At 40.9% G+C, this 21,142-nt stretch overlaps 2 protein-coding genes across 2 annotated transcripts; both read right to left on the bottom strand.

Moving 5' to 3' along the window:
• Positions 1-2,594: 2,594 nt before the first annotated feature.
• LOC147860516 (12S seed storage protein CRB-like) lies at positions 2,595-4,249 on the bottom strand. The gene is made up of 5 exons (XM_087324115.1): positions 3,832-4,249; positions 3,514-3,716; positions 3,047-3,388; positions 2,714-2,908; positions 2,595-2,621 (listed from the first exon to the last, which is right to left on the bottom strand). Exons 1-5 carry the CDS (start codon positions 4,247-4,249, stop codon positions 2,595-2,597), a joined length of 1,185 nt encoding a protein of 394 aa, XP_087180241.1.
• Positions 4,250-15,244: 10,995 nt separating this feature from the next.
• On the bottom strand, positions 15,245-17,927 carry LOC147860515 (cocosin 1-like). The gene is made up of 6 exons (XM_087324114.1): positions 17,516-17,927; positions 17,174-17,406; positions 16,700-17,047; positions 16,353-16,570; positions 16,121-16,227; positions 15,245-15,375 (listed from the first exon to the last, which is right to left on the bottom strand). Exons 1-6 carry the CDS (start codon positions 17,925-17,927, stop codon positions 15,245-15,247), a joined length of 1,449 nt encoding a protein of 482 aa, XP_087180240.1.
• Between the last annotated feature and the right edge of the window lie 3,215 nt (positions 17,928-21,142).

Raw genomic sequence — 21,142 nt, 5'->3', positions numbered from 1 at the left:
AAATATTGATATTATCAACAATTTCTAAATCCCCAAATATATTCACAACTTCCTCGACCACTTCACATATTCATTATTCAACCAACGTAATGTCATTAGAAGCCTACCAATTCTTGTATTTTTTTGACGACAATCATCCACCCAATTGAACTTGACTAATCGACAACTACTAGATAGAAGTATGAGCAAAAAGTGGATTGCATTGAGGAGTCAGATTCCTACCCATGTATATTCATATGCCAACTCTACCCTTTTTGTTTTTGTTCCTCCAATAACCTCTTCATTCCTCCTTTTTTAAAGTTGATGTTTGTTGGCAACGAGGTATTGGATGAGCGAATCCAATTTCTCTTATAGAAGAGATGTTATTTTTTAGCTCATTGCAATGGTTAGTGCCTTTACACCACTCATGCTTGGTATGTCGGACCATATCCACCATCATTTGTAGCCTTGAGAAGGCAATACCTTCTTCTTCTTCTTCTTACTAAGGCTTGAAATTCATAATTCTTCATTCTTTCGCCAATTTATGCACTACCGGTGAATTGATCTCTTTCTTGACATTTTGTCTTGCACGCTTGGTACCAATTTAGTTTGCACATTTGAGGTCATTCACTCACTCAATCTTTGGTCCTTATTGATCCATTTACACTTCTCTCTCTTCTTCCCATGACACATCCTCCAAAAGCATTCCCCAAATATTTTGAATCCTTCATGTTGGAATGTCATTAGGCATTCCCAAGCATTGACAATTGCACCCATAATCTATGTGAATCAAATTCCTTGCGACTTGGTGGTCAATCATGGAGATTCAATACTCATCTTAGAGATTTATGAGAGCCTTCGAGAGCCAAATACTTCTACAATAGGATCTTTAGTGTGGTGCATATAATCACATTAATGTTCAAGATCATGGTTCATAATGAGTGGAAGATTACTCTCTACACCCAATATGGATATTTTTCGAGTACATTGTCAGTCATTTGAACTTACTTTAGTACATGGCAAATGTTTTATTTCCAAGAATCCATAAACCTCTTTATTATGGTTTATTTAGATAATATTATGATATTCTCTAAGTCTGAGAACACGAGTTCCATACCTCCAAAAGGAATTGTACATACATTATAAACATCATACATCATAGTTTGTAGAATTTCTCAATCAAATTCAAGTTAATAGGTGGTTTGGGGGTTCACAAGCCCTGCTAAGTGAATTCTTCGTAATGTGAGAAATTGAACTTGCTTTGTTTCGTAATTTTAGCCTTTAGGGTTTCCTCCCAACCCCAATTTAGATATAGACAAATGACATGCTCTAGACAATACACATGCTTTTACCAAAAACTGTGTAGAGGTAACGAGGACATGATGTCGACAAACTAAACCAAAACAATTTTATTCAAGACCTTCAAGCAAATGAGCACTCTTAACAATGGACAAAATCAAATTAATTAAGAGTAAACCTATTGATTAACAATGGAAATGGTAATAACTACATGCAATAAAAGTACATGTATACAAAAGCTTGAAAGACAAAAAAAGGAATATCATTAGGGATGGTATTATTCGTTGCGTCACATAGAGATAAGGTGTACAAATGCTTGAAAAACCGGAAAGAGAATATATTTAGGAATGGTAATTATTTGTTGCGTCACATAGATAAAAAGGTAAACACAAATTTACACTATTTGTCACACCGAAAAAAGAAACTAGAACCAATTTACGACTTTTCTAGAATTCTTCCAATGTGTAGTGACAATAATCGGAATATTAGAGATATCATTGATATAAGATTATTATTAGAGATATCTATGATATCTATGACATATGTACTATTTATTTGTATTATTTTAGAGGGCCCTCAAAAACCAAGAAAACCAATCTCATCGCCTATGAAAATTCATCTTCACATACGGTTTAGAGGGTTCTCGAAAACCAAGAAACCAAAAACCAACAAGGATTAATCAAAAGCCAAAATGACTAAAAGAAAATTTGGCATTAATAGAGGGGAGAACCAAAACCATTTGAAACATTGAAGACTTTTTGAAATTCTTATTTATCCACATGAGTAAAGCTAAAATATGACATTGTACCATTTGAAACATTAAAAAGACTTTTGAAATTCTTATTTATCCACACGAGTAAAGCTAAAATATGACATTTGAGATTGTTCCACTTCAATGATGTGAGCTACATCACATAGGAAAGGGCTTGCTCCCACCAATAACCCTCGTCACCTTTGGAGGGAGATCGTGGACGTCGACCACGTTCCTCATAATATGTCTCGTGTTCACCTCGAGAGGAGCGTTCTTGGGAGTGTGATCGTGAACTTGATTGTTGTTTCCTCCTATATGAAGGAAAGATAATCTCTTCGTCCCTACCCAACTCCTCTAGGGTCTGTCGATCCACATTGAAAGCTGCGGCGAGAACTTGTTCTGGGATGCCATTATATACGGAGTTGCGACCCGCGAGGAAAGAAATTGAAGGCCTATAACGAAGAATTAAAAACGAATGTGATTATATCAAGACCAAGGCCTAGAAGAAAGATTTATAAACAATATTATACCAAGGTCCAAGACCAATAAGAACATAAAATATTTATTATGTAACATTTAAATCATCAAATTTCTATGGCAACAAATGAAACAAGAGTTCTATGACATTATAATTGGACCTCAAACTCAACAATACTAGTACCTATGCGATGTTGCAAGGCAAACCATCTCGATCCCTTCGTTGCCAGCAACCTTCATCGAGGGGAAGAATTGTGGGATGAGTATGAATGAGCCTCGGCTCACCTCCTCATCGAACATCCTTCGTCCATCACCGTTCGATACTTGAATACGTCCACTTCCGCGAGTTACGTAGATAAGATGGTGAGCATTAGTAGAAAATGCTGGAGCCACCATAGCATTCTAGCAAATTACAAGAAACCCAAGGATAAAACATTAGAAGACTCTTAACATGCCTAAATGAGTATGTTAAGTAGATGCTCTTGGCTCACACTAAATCCAAATACTACATGATTTTTGGGAATGGTTGTTACTTTTTACCTCTTGAAGAGAGACTCTTCCCACACTAAATCCAACATGGTGAAGTGCTGGAAACTTCTGGGAGGTAATGATGCTCATGAAGCCGCCATTCTCGACAAAGATGTCCGGTTGAGATGTTGGAGTGTATTGAAGCTCCTCAAAGACGTTGGAGGCCGAACGAGAACTTGCCTCACGGAAGCGAAGCGGGCGTCTCACACGAATGATGCCAACCTCTTTCTGCCTCTCAAGAAGCGACCCGATTGTGTCTTCATCAACTCCCCAAGCAGTGGCTAGGGCCTTGCGACTGAAACCATGAAGGAAGGATCCGAACCCACGTTGGTTACCACCGGAGAGAAAAAATTGCTACAATCACATCAGAACAACATAGTTGTATCACACACAAATATATGGTATTTGATCATGTTCAGCTATCTATGTAGAAGCTAGCTATCTATGTAGAAGCTATATGGAGCCCTTCTTACACTTACATTGTAGTGACTAGGATGAGATCCAAGGCTAGATATGTCACCGGCACACAAGACACGAAGCACCTCATTCCCAAGATTATACCACCAATAGATCGTACCCTTTGGAAGAGCAACTACATCTCCCTTCTCCACTCGTCGAACATATGGTCTAGGGCTAGTAATGCCACTACCACTAGGGAGGACGGCACCCATATATCCACAACCTAGCCATGTAATTCATGTACATGGACATTAATTAATGATACACTCCAAATACATCATTATTTCTTAATTATTTGTCGTCGGATCAACAAACCAACCATATAATATGATATATACCTTGGGTCACATAAGCAACCTTGGGGACATTAGCATAGTTGGGCAAAAGCAAGCCATCTTCCTCGAGCTCTAGCTCTGCGACACCCACCACGACATTGCTGCGAATGGCACGATCAACATTATCATGCATCCAAACACGCACAACCCCACCTTCGGTCCGTAGCACCTCACAAGGCTCCCCAAGATCTAGATTAAGCCACTCTTCTTCTTCCTCCTCCTCTTTCTCTCTATCATGATGATTATCAAGTGTGGAGCTTAATGTGTTGTAGGGTTTTGATCGACCTTCCAATGACGAATATTCGGAGGGAACATCACGATCTTCTTTGGATGATGTAGAATATGATTCGCAGCAAACCACAGAAGCTAGAAGCAGCAAGGACACCAATAGCATCCAACAGTTGTAGTAATGCAGCATCATATTGAAGGGATATAATTGTGCAAATAGAGAGGAACTATGTGTGATACAATACAACCTGAGATTGAGGAGGGTATATCTTTTAAAGTGTATATATATGATCTATTCTGATGGCATGCAAATGATTGTGCATGGAGGTGTCCACTTGGCACCACAACTCAAGGGTGATGATCATCATGAATGTGCTACTATTCATTTGCAAACATAAATCACTAATCATTATACACGCACGCCCCAGCTAGTTGTTTTCCAAGGTGTGGTGTAGTTCAGTGGCTCAATAACCTACTTTTCAAGCAATATTCATTTAGTATAAGCACTAACTATGTAGAAGCACCACACGAAATGTTTTCCTTCCTCCCATAAAAAGATCTTATGGGTTACGAAATGAAGCATTCATATCAATCATGCATTTGTGAATGAGTGTGGTTACATGTCAAGATAATTCATTTGCATGCAAGGTGTTGTGCAACAAAGCGTGGAATCATTAACTTCATATCACGTGACAAATTTTCTAATGATACAACAAGGCTTCTAATTTAACATCCAGTTCAAAGCTTAAAAGTAATTCAGATATTGTCAATTCCTTTGTTTACTCAATATGCTAGATTTTCACAATTGGTAAGAAGTTCAAATAGAGAGTAGTTGTCCGCCTTATTTGTAGCATTTAATCGAAGACCATACATAAATAGTGACTGGTACCACTCTACTATGTTCATTGTTAAACATCAACATGCATGTGTAGCTAATCACGTTGCCCAAGGTTTCTTAGACTACTTCTAATACATACTTGCAATCATGCCCAAACATATTTCGTAATTCATCACTCATATGCCCAATCATTGCAAAGTAATTCAATGTAAACTGCATGAATGGGGCCTAGTGAATGCTTGCAATATATTAACGATGATTGTTCGCAATGTTTTTCGGCTTGTTTTCAATTTGAATATCATGACAACAAGATGATGCTATCCAGTCGATGACAAATGCAATGTTCTCCTGATACTATTGTGTCATCCAAACCTGGTTATTTAAACTATCAAACCCATACATGAAATATAATTTCTTAATATCTTGTTCTCCTTAATCGCTTATTCCTTTGCTCATCATTATTTCAATTTGTAACTATTGACAACCCTCAAGGGAAGGACATGAGACAAACATAAAATATCATCATTGTCCTAGACCACCGAACACTAAATATTTCCTTCGATTATACTTTGATTTTTCAATAAGAGGTCCAAAGAAGAGAGCTTAGCCTCACCAATAAAGGCTCGAATTAAAGTTCAAAGTTTTGTGGATCCTAATACTAACCTTACTCTATGACCTAATCACGTTTAGAAGTGGAGACATTAACACTTAATTGCAAAGAGACTTTACAAAGTTTCCAAGCATTTCATTGAAGAGTAAAGTGTTGGCCAGTGGGATACGGTGTGAAAAGGAGACGAAAGGAGTTGAGCACAAACAACCAAATAAAGGGAGTTGAGTATTTAAAACAATTGGAATGAACCATGCTCCCAAAAGAGTAACATTATAAGGAACTGAGCATGTAATCTTATATAAGGACCGTGTGAATGAGAACAAGGGGGGGGGGGAGGGACAATATTGTTAGGCAAGAAAAGAAAGAGAGAGTGAGTGCTATACCAACAATCGATCAATACTTGTATATGTATGTATTGATAGTCAAGTATTCTTTCTTGTGGGGTCAATCTTGTGTGCATGACAGGTAATCTAAGTATATGGTTTGTGTGTAATCGCAAGCCTGTGATCGGTTGTAGCCGATTTGATAGGAGATCAAAGATCTGTTACTGCGTCCCTAAGAAGTTCTAAGAGTTGTTTGCATCCTTGAGTGTCGAGTGGATTGGACGAGCTCAGGGATTCAGTGAGAGCGTTATCTAGGAATTCCTTGGGGTAGAGTTACCTCCCCTAACTCCCGTATCTAGCTAAGTGCATAGCCGACGGGATGAGTTGAGGTCCCTTCTTTCCTTCCTACCACAATCACCTTGGTCTGGTTACTTGGAAGTAGTAACCGAGAGTGTGTTCCTCCAAAAAGGGGTGACACAATTTGGCATGCCTGGTTCAAGCTGTGAGTACACAACGAAGACGAGAAGGAGAAAGACCCGATCGCCATAGTGGCGCTCCCAATGGAATACACACTTAGACAACATCTTGATGTGCAGAACAAGAAGAAAGTGTAACCGAATCCACCCTCACTAGAAGTCTCTCCCGAAATCGGAAGCCCAATCAACAATGCTTCTCGATTCGGTAGACCAATGGTAGTAGCTCTGAGGTTGAACACCTCGACGACAGTAGCTCACCTCGGGGGTACTGAAAGATTCCAAAATCAACACAATGTCTTACCCATATCCAAGATACAACGAGAAAGCCGACGCGGAGGCGCATGTCCGCGCTTTTTTCCACGTAAATCGTGTGTTCTTCATTTTCTGTTTGGGTCTAAGTTCGATTTCTGATTTTTGTCTGAGTGAAATTCTATCAAACTGGTATCAGAGCCTAGGTTCTAGATGGAAGGGGGTGTGAGTGGCTTTCCGGGCATGATTGTCTTGAACTCACAAAATTATTCAGATTGGAAGATCAAAATGGAAGATCTCCTAATAGTAAAAGACTTGTATGAGCCTATAGAAAATAAGGATATACCAAAGGGGGTAATAGAGTCGGAGTGGAGAATTCTAAATAGGAAGGCAATGGTGACTATGAGACAATGTGTAGACATTAGTGTTCTACAACATGTAGCGAGTGACACCAATGCCTTCGAACTATGGCATGAACTTTCTAACCTCTATGAAAGGAAAAATGCCTTAAATAAGACCTTCTTGATGAGGAAGATAGTGAGACTGAAGTACATAGATGGGGAGAGCATTGTAGAGCATATCAGTGTGTTTATGGGACTAGTGAATCAGTTAGCCTCATCAAAGTTCCCATTAGATGACTGTATGCAGGCCACACTATTGTTATGTACTCTCCCGGATAGTTGGGAAAACTTAATAGTAACAATCAGCACTTCATGTAAAGAAGACAACTTATCCTTACAAGTAGTAAAGACGAGTATTTTAAATGAAGAGACAAGAAGAAAAGACAAAAATGTGCTGTCTCAGTCGGAAGCTAATGTGACCCAAGAATTTAGCCGAGGTAGAAGAGATCATAAAAGCCCAGAAAATGGAGATAGGTTTTTTGGAAGGTCAAACTCTAGAGGAAGACCTACATGCTTTTATTGTGGGAAGCCCGGTCACTTCCAAAAGAATTGTCGACATCTTAGAAAGGACAAAGGCATGGCTGATGAGGTCGAACCCAGAAAAATTTCTAATGATAAAAATACCTCAGCCATTGCAACTAGTGAGGAAGAGATGTTATTCATCTGTGAACAAGATAGCGTGAATCTTGTAAATGATGAGTGCTCATGGGTAGTGGATTCCGGTGCATCTTTTCACCTAACTCCCAAAAGAGAATGTTTTTCATCTTACACAACCGGTGACTACGGTCATGTACGGATGGGAAATGACGGTGAATGCAAGATTGTGGGCATAGGAACTGTGTGTTTGCTAACATCTACTGGTTGCAGGATGATATTGAAGGATGTACGCCATGTTCCGGATGTCAGATTGAATCTGATATCGACTGGACGGCTAGATGATGACGGGTACAGTGGTGGCTTCCGAAATGGTACATGGAAGTTCTGTAAGGGGAACCTGATTGTGGCTCGAGCCCAAAAACAGAACACATTGTATGTAATGTATGTGAAGTTGTGTCGAGAGGAAGCAAATGTAGTGGCTAGCTCAGATGGTGAGTTATGGCATAAAAGGCTCAGACACATGAGTGAAAGGGGAATGCATATCCTTGCGGAAAAGGATTTCCTACCAGAGGTGAAAGGAATACATTTGGAAAAGTGTGTGGATTGCCTGGCTGGAAAGAAAAATAGAACAACCTTTCACTCTAGGCCTCCAATGAGGAGAGAGCATGCCTTAGAGCTGGTTCACACCGATGTATGTTATGTTGATGCCCCATCTCATCGTGGAGGACAATACTTTGTCACATTTATTGATGACTTCAGTAGAAAGGTGTGGGATTATGCGTTGGTGTCTAAAGACCAAGTGTTGTCGGTCTTTAAAGAGTTTCATGCTAGGGCAGAAAGAGAATCCAGACAGAAGCTGAAGGCTGTCCGGACAGATAACGGTGGCGAATATAGAGGCCAATTTGAGATGTATTGCAAGACTCAAGGCATCAAACTTGAGTATACGGTGCCGAAGACACCTGAGCTAAATGGTCTAGCAGAAAGAATGAATCGAACCATAATGGAAAGGGTAAGAAGCATGTTGGCACATGCAAAATTGCCAAAGTCATATAGGGCTGAATCAATGTTGACAGTTGTTTACCTTATTAACAAGTCTCCATTAGTGCCTCTAAAAGGGGATGTACCACAAAGAGTGTGGACAGGAAGAAGTGTGTCTTATCAGCACTTAAAGGTGTTTGGATGCTTGGCCTATGTACATGTTGCTAAAGATCAGAGGTCAAAGCTGGACAATAAGTCCAAACCTTGTATATTCTTGGGGTACTCGGAAGACGAGTTCGGGTACAGAATGTGGGATCTCCTTGATAAGAAAGTGATAAGGAGTCGAGATGTCATATTCATGGAAGACAAGACAATCGAGGACTGGAAGCAACAAAGACCAGAGTTGTCTCCCAAATCGACTACTGTTATGGAGTCAATACTAGTTGATCCCACTCCCACACAACAATCGGCTAACAAAGTTGAATTTGAGTCGGTCGACACCCAACATCAGACTGATACACAAGAATCGGAGTCGGAAGATGAGTTGTTGGAAGAAAATGGCCATGAGCCAATTATTGAAGGAAGAAGATATCCACGAAGACAAAGGAAGGTCTCCTCTAGATATCCGGCCAGTCAATATGTCCTCTTAACTGATGAAGGGGAACCAGAATGCTATGAAGAGGTCATGACTGATATACACAAGGAGAAATGGTATAATGCCATGCAAGAAGAAATGGATTCCTTGCATGAGAATCTAACTTATGAGCTGATGGAGCTGCCTGATGGTAAGAAGGCACTTAGAAACAAATGGGTCTACAAATTAAAGACTGGTGAAGACGGCAGTACACCCAGGTATAAGGCCCGGATTGTCGTAAAGGGTTTTCAACAGAAAAAGGGTGTTGACTTTGATGAGATTTTTGCCCCAGTTGTGAAGATGACCTCTATTCGGACTGTTTTGAGTATGGCCACCAGTATGAATCTTGAAATCGAACAACTGGATGTTAAAACAGCTTTCTTGCATGGTGAGTTGGAAGAAGAAATCTATATGAAACAGCCGGAGGGCTTTGAGGTAAAAGGAAAAGAAAATCTTGTGTGTAGGTTGAAGAAAAGCTTGTATGGTCTAAAGCAAGCTCCACGACAATGGTATAAGAAATTTGAGTCCTTTATGTTGGTACATGGATTCCACAAAACACAAGTCGATCATTGTGTATTTGTGAAAAGATATGATGAGGGCGACTTTCTTATTCTGTTGTTGTATGTAGATGATATGTTGGTTGTTGGACAGGATGTCAAAAAGATTGCAAGCTTGAAGAAAGCATTGAGCAAATCCTTTGCCATGAAAGACTTAGGACCGACAAAACAGATTTTGGGAATGCATATAGTCCGGGACAGGACTGAAAACATGTTATGGCTGTCACAAGAGAAATATGTGACAAAAGTTTTGCAAATGTTTAATATGTACGATGCAAAATCGGTCGGATCACCATTGCCAGTGGACTGTAAGTTAAAATCAGGACAATGTCCGAAAACTGAGAAAGATAAGGCAGAGATGAGGAGAGTGTCGTATGCTTCTGTTGTTGGCAGCGTTACGTATGCTATGGTTTGCACAAGGCCGGACATTGCATTCGTTGTTGGAACCATTAGTCGTTACATGAGTAATCCTGGGAAGGAGCATTGGACAACCGTAAAATGGATTCTTAGATACCTCAAAGGAACTTCGAATGTATGTCTTAGATATGGCTCCAGGAAACCTGTGCTAGAAGGCTTTACAGATTCTGATATGTCGGGTGATGTAGATTCTAGCCGATCCACATCAGGGTATGTGATGATGTATTCAGGGGGAGATGTGCCATGGCAATCAAGATTGCAAAAGGTTGTGGCTTTGTCAACCACCGAGGCTGAGTATATGGCTACAGTGGAAGCCGAAAAAGAATTGATTTGGATGAGAGAGTTCTTGAGCGAACTAGGATTGAAGCAAGACAAGTACTTACTTCATTGTGACAATCAAAGTGCTATCCATCTAGCTAAGAATGCTACCTACCACTCTCGTACAAAGCACATTCAAAGAAGCTACCATTGGTTAAGAGAAAGAGTGGAAGAAAATGAGTTTGTTCTAGCTAAGATCCCCACTGAAGAAAATGGATTGGACATGCTCACAAAAATTCTGTCTATGGAAAAACTCGTTGCATGCCGGAATAAGATTGGCTTGGTTGGTCCTCCCCCTACAGGAGTGAAGGGGGAGTTTGTTGTGTAAAGGTGTCCCTCCTTGCGGGGGAGTCGGCCGAAAAGTCGACTTAAGAGTCGGCTGGTCGAAATCGGCTGAGAAGCCGAAAATAGTCGGATTACCGAATTTGGCCGAAGTCGGTCAGAGAGCAAAAGAATGGTCGGTTTGCCGAAGAACCGAATCGGGGGTCAATTGACCGAATTCGGTGAGAAAGCCGAATTCGTACTCAATCAAATGGACACATATACATATACATATGCCTTCTTACATATAAAGTAAAAACGACCTAGTATATATATGCCAACAGGCCTGGCAATATATATGTATGAGGGAAAAAACGAGTTGTATGTATGCGTAACTCTGAGAACGACTGAGTTTTCTACACAATAGTGGCTGTGTAAGAGTATACGTACTCGGAAGCTAAGAGAGAAGAAAAGAAGAGAGAATCAAAAGAGAAACAGAGAGTGAAAGACAGAGAAGCTTGGGAAGCTCAAAAGGAATAGACGTCTATGTGCTAGGGTTTGGATGCGGTCGGCTGAAATTGTGGTTTCAGCACACTCCCATACCAAATTAGGTTTTATTGTTCTGATTGTATTCTGTACTTGCTCATAGTGAAATTTCCTATTCCCATGGTTTTTCCTTGAAATCAGGGTTTTCCACGTAAATCGTGTGTTCTTCATTTTCTGTTTGGGTCTAAGTTCGATTTCTGATTTTTGTCTGAGTGAAATTCTATCAAGCATGTCATGGATCGTGTCTTAACCATGGACAATGTCCAAACCAACAACAATCTCTCTATGGCCTCACTACAACGCACCTTGCCGAAAGAAGAAGAACTCTAGTTCCGGCAAGTGGTCCAATGCACGACATGTTTGAATCCGGGTCGTTCAACGGTTGAGTGCACGATGAGGTTGCACTGTCCAATTTGTTACTCCCGCACACATACCCTCGATCAATGTGAATACAACATGCTTAACAGAGCGACGACTCCAATGTGCCAAATCGAGCCATGTAATGATTGAATGCGGAATGAGGATAGATTCCGCCAACTGGCTTGCTTTCGGGATAATGAACGACCCCGTTACGGGGACCGCTTCCAACCGGAAGAGGACATATATGGTGAAGCCAACTACGATTATGACCAAGACCAATACGAGGAGGAGTATGTGCCTCGGTACCCACGTGACCAAGGGCTGAGAGGAGACCTAACATAAACACGAACAACAGTTGATTCATGAATAACTAACATTAAGGCAATAACTGGGGCCAACAAGACCAGCGGCACAGAGAGGACACTCGGGCTGGCAATCGCCGCTTTCAGCCTAACGAGGATCAAAGGGATGATCAACACCCTAGGCAGACACCACCTTATGATACTCGTACACGAAATGAACATGCTCGGCAACCACCGCCATCCCAAGCAGAACATTGGGAGTCTAGCATGGTGGCCCTTGTCATATGTTTCCATTGCCACAAACAGGGGCACTATGCCACTCTGTGCCCGGACAATGATGAAGGGAAGGCTTCGGCGGTCAACACAATCACAATAGAGGTGCAATAGGTAACTACTCGTAGCAAGGGTCAACAATCCAAGTGGGACGTTCAGGATGATATCCGCCAAGCGGCTAAGTTTGGATTGATAAAGCCAACATAACAAATCCCGAATGAATGCAAACTAAAATGCCAGATATCACAATTAGAAAACCCCACGTACAAGCCTCCCCTTCGGCAGCCGCTGAACCACTCAGGGGATTTCACAAGCTTTAACCAGTTGCCAAATATCGATGCCACTAAGTAAGCTACTACATCTCCTTCCCCGATTCAAAGAGACTGTGGCGACCATGACAAACGACAAGAAACAACCTAGTGCGTTGGTTCACCTCACCGAATCAAGCGAAGGACCAAGAGTGATGGATGCACATGTTACCATATGGGATGTACGAAAGATGTAGAGTGTGATACGTGAGGGTCGAATGTTATAATGTTGTTAATGTGTATGTGTAAATGTGTAAGTGTAATTGTGAGTGCGAGTTGATGTGTATGTGTACACATGCACAGTGGATGGATACGAGGAGGTGTGAGTGATTAGTATGAATAGACAAAGGGGCTTGCACCCTTGTGTATCTACCCATTTGTAACTATTTAACCCCATGGTGAATGAATGAGGAAAAAAGGAATAGTTCTCTATCAATCTCTCTCTCTCTCTCTCTCTCTCTCTCTCTCTTTCTCTCCCCTTATGTTGAAACCCCTTGGGAGGGGGGGTGGAGCCATTCTAGGCACCACCCCACACCCCACAATGCTTCCCAATGCACATCCAATCATCATCAATTACATAATGCTTATCTCCATCATCACACCCATCATTATCATCATGCTATCATAATTATCATTAACCCTAACCCTAAAAACCTATAACAACACAAAGCCCAACTGGAAAGCTTATCGTCCTTTAAGCTTCTCGTCAAAGGATATGAAGTATGCGGATGTATAATCGATGGTGGCTCCGGAGTGAACGTAATTAGTGAAGCTACATGTGTCCGACTCAAGAAGACTCAATGGGAGGCCTGCCCATTTTGGCTAAGGATGGCAGACACCCGCTTTGTGAGACCCCTTGGCCTAATTCAACACCTCGAATTCATACTCAGTGGACATGCATTTTCGATCTTGAGGGTCATGTTGCGCCTAAAAGCCCCAAGCACTTACTCGGTTCTGCTCGGACGGCCGTGGCTAAAGGACAACCAACATTAAGCAGAATTGGAACCGCAATATCATAACATTCCGAAGAGGAAAGACGAAGATTCGCGTCCCAACCGAAGAGCGAACGACTTCAACCAAGGAAACCACCCCGTTCTACGTGGAGGGAGTACAAATGCTCAACAGGTTGGCCGATGACAAAGTCGACCAATACCTAAACGACAGTCCGAGGATCATACTGCTATTCGAAATTGATATTGTCAAAGCAATAAGTCCGTACATGTCCGAGAGGGACATCAAGGTAGAGGGAAACTTACAAGAACCGGACCCAAAATCCATGGACCAATTATGTCCGAGAAGCCCTCGGGCAAGAGATAGAGATGTCCCAATGGGTGAAGAGCCTCGACATTGGAAGAAATCGATTTGGGAACGATCCTCGGCCAATTAAAATCGCCAAAGAACTTGCGCCGATTGAGAGATTGGCAATGGTGGATCTATTAAGAGAATATAAGGATGTATTCACATGGTTGTATAGTGACATGTAGGGCCTAGACCCTTGGTATTATCACCACCAAATACATATGAATAAATACGCCAAACCAGAACCAGTTCAATACAGGCGGTATAGCGCATGAACCCCAACTACGAGGCTAGGGTAAAGGAAGAAATAGACAAGATGCTATGAGTTGGTTTTATTTGGCCGATAAAGCAAGAACATGGCTTAGTCCAATTGTTGTCGTATAGAATAAGAACGGCAAAATTCGGGAGACGAGACAGGGGATGAGACCTTGCACGTCTCAGTAGAGACAAAGAAACGGCCTCGAGAAGAAAAAGGGGCAACAGATGACACAGTTGTGGGGAATAGCCAGTCGAAAAAGCGCCGCCGAGTCAGTGACGAGCGGGCCCCAAGGACAGAACGACCTAGCATCGTTGGCGAGGGGCAAGGCCAACCAGAGGCAAGAAATCACCTGCAAATGATAGTTGCACCCAACAAGTCGATGGTCGTCACCCCGGATACGACCCTATCTCTCACAGGGAAGATGTAGGAGGGACATGCATCCCGTGTCTCGGAGGATACGGAGATGACCTTCCCCGATATCCCAACAGAAGCATTCGAGCTCGGGGCTATTCTACGCCACGACACTTCTTTTCGAACTGATCAATTTTCTCGCTCGGTTGCAGGTCGTAGCCGCGACACGAATGGTGGAAGAACACGTTGACCGTGCTATGATTCAACGAGCCATGGCTAGAGAGATCGAAGCTGAAGAAGAAGCTGCTTTGTAGAAAATCAACAAGTGTAAGAAATAAGAAATGAAAAGAGATAGAACGAGAGAAAGAGAAGAAGAAACTTTATTAATTGATGGTTTCTCTCTCTCTACAACCAACCGACCACATAGAGATAGATTGTGGTGGTTATAGGAGAGATTGTGGTGGTTATAGGTGCACCCTATTTTTGGGGTGCACATTTTCATATTGTTTACCCGTTTGAATCATCTATTTTTTTATTTATTATTCTAACTAATTAGTTTATTAGATCAGCCTCCCATAAACTAATTAGTCGCGAATCGTTGTAATCTTAAATTTTCACAACAAGCTTCAAATTTGTCCGGAGGGAGAGCTTTTGTTAGAAAATCAGCCCACATATGATTTGTCGATGTAAACTCTAAGGTAAGCTTGTTTTTTTCGGCCAACTCTTGTATAAAGTGATATTTTAAATCCACATGCCTTGTTTTTTCTAAGTGCTTTGGATTCTTTGTTAAGTTGATACATGCTATATTGTCGCAAAAGATTTTCAATTGATTCAGTGGTTCACTAACACCGTTTGCAACCATAATCCTTCTTTAGTGGCCAACGCCACTGCTACGAATTCAGCTTCAGCAAATGAGAGTGTCACAAATTTTTGTTTTTTCGATTGCCACGTCACTGTTGCTCCTGCCATTATAAAAGAAAAACCAACAGTAGATATTCGAGAACCAACGCAACCAACGAGTGATTTGATTGGGATTGTTTATATGTTAATCCATAGTTAGATGTAACAGATCAAGCAAATGTAAAATGTGGTGTTAATAATGATTTAAGAGGAGAACAATAATGACTCCAAATTCATTGGAGAGTAAACATAGCGATGACTCTTATGTAATCAAGTTCCAAATAGATCAATGTGAAATATTTTAGATATCACATAACAGATCAAGCAAATGTAAAATGTGGTGTTAATATAACAGATCAAGCAAATGTAAAATGTGGTGTTAATAATGATTTAAGAGGAGAACAATAATGACACCAAATTCATTGGAGAGTAAATCAAGTTCCAAATAGAATTTTGACCATTAAGGTAAAAAGAGTGTTGATGTGAAGTATAGAGTAATGACATGGAAGTATAAAAATAACCCAAAACATAAGAACCATTAAAAAGTATTTTATTTATTCACAAGTTCACAACAAAAGATCAAAATGTGAGACATTCCACACATTGTTTCTCTAAGCTACATTACAAACGAAAGTACTTGTTCCCACCAATAACGCTCGTCCTCTCTAGAGGAGGAGGATTTTGGATATCGACTATGACGATGCTCTTCATATTTCTCATGCTTTCTTCGAGAAGTATGTTGTCGAGATCTTGACGATGACATTGATTGTTCTTTCGTAGGAGGAAAGATGATCTCTTCGTCCCTACCCAACTCCTCTAGGGTTTGTTGATCCACATTAAAGGCTTCTACTAGAACTTGTATTGGGATGCCATGATATACTGAGTTGCGACCCGCAAGGAATGAAATCGAAGGCCTAGGAAGATTGCAATAATATCAATAACAATTAAGAAAAAAAACAATTTATTGCTTGTTGCAGTCATCTACATGACAATTAGTACAAGCTTTGGAAACAAACAAGAAATTATACAAGGAACATACCTATGTGATGTTACAAAGCCAATCATCTCGATCCCTTCGTTGCCAGCTACCTTCATCGAGGGGAAGAATTGTGGGATGAGTATGAATGAGCCCCGACTCACCTCCTCATCGAACACCCTTCGTCCGTCACCGTTCGACACTTGAATTCGTCCACTTCCGCGAGTTACGTAGATAAGCTGGTGAGCATTAGTTGAGAATCCCGGAGCAACCATAGCATTCTAGCAAATTACAAGAAACCCAAGGATAAAAACATTTGACTCTTATTACCATGCCACAATAATGAGTATAGATGCTCTTGGCCCACACTAAATCCAACACTAAATGATTGGGAATGGTTGTTACTTTACCTCTTGAAGAGAGACTCTGCCCACACTAAATCCAACATTGTGAAGTGCTGGGAACTTTTGGGAGGTAGTGATGCTCATGAAGCCACCATGCTCGACCAAGATGTCGGGTTGAGATGCTGGAGTGTATTGAAGCTCCTGAAAGATGTTGTTGGAGGCGGAACGAGAACTTGATGTCTCAGGGAAACGAATGGGGCGTCGCACACGAATGATGCCAACCTCTTTTTGGCTCTCTAGAAGCAACCCAATTGTCTCTTCAGCAACTCCCCAAGCAATGGCTAGGGCCTTGTGACTGAAACCATGAAGGAAGGATCCGAACCGGCGTTGTTGACCACCGACGAGGAAAAATTGCTACAAGCACATCCGAACAACAACATAGTAGAGTATGTATCACACAAATACATGGCATTTGATCATGTTTAGCTATCTATGTAGAAGATATATAAAGAGAATGGAGCCCCCTTCTCTTATGCTTACATTGTAGTGACTAGGATGAGAGCCAAGGCTAGACATGTCACCGGCACACAAGACACGAAGCACCTCATTCCCACCATTATACCACCAATAGATGGTACCCTTCGGAAGGGCAACTACATCTCCCTTCTCCACTCGTCGAACATACGGTCGAGGGCCAGTAATGCCACTACCACTACCACTACCACTACCACTATCACTATCACTAGGGAGGACGGCACCCATATATCCACAACCTAGCCATGTAATTCATGTACATTAATTAATGATACACTCCAAATACATCATTTTTTCTTAATTATTTGTCGTCAGATCAACAAACCAACCATATAATATGATATATACCTTGGGTCACATAAGCAACCTTGGGGACATTAGCATAGTTGGGCAAAAGCAAGCCATCTTCCTCGAGCTCTAGCTCTGCGACACCCACCGCGACATTGCCGCGAATGGCACGATCAACATTATCATGCATCCAAACACGCACAACACCACTTTCGGTCCGTAGCACCTCACAAGGCTCCCCAAGATCCAGATTAAGCCACTCTTCCTTCTCCTCTTCTTCCTCTCTATCATGATGATTATCGAGAGTAGAACTTAATAATGTAGTATAGGGATTGGTCCGACCTTGGCAGCCTTCCGACGTCGAATATTTGGCGGGAACATCATGAGCTTCCAATGAAGAACATGTTTCATCCAACACACAACCTAGAAGCAGCAAGAACGCCCATAGCATCCAATGGTTGTAGTAACGCATCATGAGCATCATATTGAAGGGATATGTTTGTCTAACAGATAGGATATAGATGTGATACAACAAAACTTGAAATTGAGGAGGGCATACCTTTTAGAGTGTCTATATATGATCTACATATTAAAATGGCATGCAAATGATTTATGCATGGATGTGTCCACTTGGCACCACGTAATGGTCATCATCAAATGCTACTATTAATCACTAATCATTATACACGCACGCCCCTACTAGTTATTTTCCAAGGTTGTGGTGTAATAGGTGGTTCAATAAGCTACTTTTCAAGCAATATTCATATAGTATAAGCACTAACTATGTAGAAGCATCACACAAAATGTTTTCGTCCCTTTCATAAAAAGATCTTTATGGGCTGCAAAATCAAGCAATGACATCCATTATATATTTGCAAGTGAGTATGGTTACATGTCAAGGTAATTCCCTTGGCATGCAATGTGTTGTGCAACAAGTGCAGAATCATAACTTCATATCATGTGACAAATTCTCTAATGATACAACAAGGCTTCTAATTTGACATCTAATTTAAAGCTTAAAAGTAATTCAGATATTGTCAATTCCTTTGTTTACTTAATATCCTAGATTTTCACATTTGGTAAAAAGTTCAAATAGAGAGTAGTTGTCCACCTTATTTGTAGCATTCAAATGAAGAACATACATAAATGGTGACCAATGACCACCATGATACTATGTTAACCATGAACAAGCATGTGTAGCTAATCACTTTGCCCAAGGTTTCTTAGACTACTTCTAATACATACTTGCAATCATGCCCAAATATATTTTGTAAGTCATCACACATATGCCTAAACACCACAAAGAGATTTGATATAACTTGCATGAATGGGGCTTGGTGAATGGTTGGATTATATCGACGATGATATGTTGGAATGTTTTCTAACTTGTTTTCAATTCAAATATCATGACAACCAAGACAATCACTCTATATTTGATGATGAATGTAAAGTTCTCCTAATGTTAATATCATGTAGACCTTGTTATAATGATCAAACCCATTCAGGAAACACAAATTCATGCTTTTACCTAGAATGGAGTCAATGAAGGATAAGGAAAAGGGTCAAATATGACAACGATGACATTGAGCTTTGGTATTCTACACAACCTTGACTGTTCCATTCCTCTTGGGGACAACCAAATTTCGGATGAGTTATCTTGTATTCATTAATGAATCCGACATAGAGAAGCTTATTGATATCCTCCTTAACCTGCAACACATAGTTGGGGTTCAATGGATATTGGTCATGGTAAACTCTAGTCACATCAAATTTGAGTTCTAGCTTGTGTTGATAGAAATTGGGTTTTAAATCTTATTATCCTTGTATGGTAAGGTTAATACATTCTTATATAGTATCAAAGTTAGTGGTGAAAGTTTGGTGACTTACACTTAGCAATATGTTGAAGTGGCTTTAGGTCGTCCTCTAAATTTGAAGTACTTCTCGCTCTTTTTCCTACAACATCCTCAACTACTATATCTCACTATTGAGTACATCACATACCATAGCAAGTTCTACCAATAATTCCACCTAGGTCAATTCCATGAACCCCATGGAATAAGCTTCGATGTCTGACAGGAATACACGCTCCCTTGAACACAACGCTCGGCCACAACCGAGTCTAGGATCAAACACAGAAAACGGGTAAGGTACGCACGACACAGTGAAGAGAAGAGTACACAGGATGTTAACGTGGAAAAAACCCAAACTAGGGAAAAATCACGGCAACCCACAGACTGCAAACTATCACTATATCACAATGTACAATAGTGAAGCACCGAGGCAACGACCTCTTCCTCTCTCTCTCTCTCTCTCTCTCTCTCTCTCTCTCTCTCTCTCTCTCTCTGTACACAGTTACACACTCAAATCCTGCACCAACAAGAATGACAACTACAATACCACTAAGTTTGCCCTAAGTCATATTTATACTAATATGACTTTTCGGCTATTTACAAATATAGCCCCGATGGACTCTCAGAAAACATATTTACGAATATGTCCCTTCAGCCGGTGAGCACTTCTCACCGGGCCTTCACCATCCGGCTCTTGCCGGGTACTCGTCATCCAGTTCTCACTGGGTCTTCCGTAACCGGGTACTCCACGTCCGGTTCTCACCGGGTCTTCTGTTGCCGGGTACTCCACATCCGATTTTGGCCTTGGCCTATCGGCCTCGGCCGAGTTTGCTCATCGACATTGTTCTTCTCACTTCCCATTCGGAGGGACCTGTTTCCTAACAATGTCATCCATGATGTTGGTGTCAATGACATTACGTGCCAAGGCCATGACAATATATAATATTGACCCTCAAGGTTTGTATTACAGATTATGAGCAAAAGGATAAGACATTAAGGAGAATAAGATATTAAGGGTGCTTAACCACATTGATCACTCCCGAGTGGAGCAACACATGAGAGAAACATAAATGTCATCAGTGTCCGACTCTACCTTGATTGTTCAATAACAAATACAAAAGTAGAGAGCTTAGCCTCACCAATAGGGTCTCAACTTCATCTCAAAATGTCAAAATGAAGGGGGTGGGTAATCCCCTCTATACGTAAACCAACACCGAACACTTCAAAGATCACCACGATTTCCCATGTTCCATGGGTCCTTATGGGATTGTTCGAGTTCTTAGGTTAATTAGTTTCTAGGTATCCTACCCTTAATGCATTAAAATTAGGAATAGAAATGGTCCCTAAGTTGCCTATAATAGTTTGCATCATTATTCAACTCTTGCAATATATCAATATGGAATAGAATGACTATTTAGGGGTTCTTGGACAAGGATGGTCGTACACCCAACATTTTAACCCTCTTCATGTGCAGCAAGGTGATTGACCAATCAAGGAATGGTGTGATCCAACCTGAGCGGATAACATCACTTTGGTTTTTTCTCATTAAAAGGAGACCAACTAATGCTTCCAATCATGCTTGATTTGGTTTTGTGTAGCTAAGGTTAACCCAAGAGTAATGGGTAAGAACTAATCTCTATAAGGGAAAGAAAAATGGTCAAACCATAAACCCTAAACCATTCGGGACCTAGAATAGAGAAGGCAATGTCCTTGATGTAGTAATGCATGTGATTACTTTTTCACTTGATACATGTTGAAGCACTTAGAATTTCGCCTTTTTTGAGAATGTAGTAGCGCACAAGTGAATGGAAGCTCTTCAGGATATTTGTTAACAATA

The sequence above is a fragment of the Azolla caroliniana genome, unplaced genomic scaffold, assembly GCF_043228905.1.
Source record: "Azolla caroliniana isolate FFs.n. ecotype wild unplaced genomic scaffold, voAzoCaro1.0.p SCAF_9, whole genome shotgun sequence".
Taxonomy (NCBI): Eukaryota; Viridiplantae; Streptophyta; class Polypodiopsida; order Salviniales; family Salviniaceae; genus Azolla; species Azolla caroliniana.
This window is presented reverse-complemented; position numbering and strand designations above follow the sequence as displayed.

Coding starts and splice junctions, on each gene's coding strand:
- LOC147860516 (XM_087324115.1), bottom strand. CDS start 4,249: ATGATGCTGCATTACTACAACTGTTGGATGCTATTGGTGTCCTTGCTG. Junction 3,389..3,513: donor CTCATCCTAGTCACTACAAT/GTAAGTGTAAGA, acceptor ATGTGATTGTAG/CAATTTTTTCTCTCCGGTGG. Junction 2,622..2,713: donor GCAACGAAGGGATCGAGATG/GTTTGCCTTGCA, acceptor TTGTTGCCATAG/AAATTTGATGATTTAAATGT.
- LOC147860515 (XM_087324114.1), bottom strand. CDS start 17,927: ATGCGTTACTACAACCATTGGATGCTATGGGCGTTCTTGCTGCTTCTA. Junction 17,407..17,515: donor GGTTGCTTATGTGACCCAAG/GTATATATCATA, acceptor TTACATGGCTAG/GTTGTGGATATATGGGTGCC. Junction 16,228..16,352: donor GGCTTTGTAACATCACATAG/GTATGTTCCTTG, acceptor CAATCTTCCTAG/GCCTTCGATTTCATTCCTTG.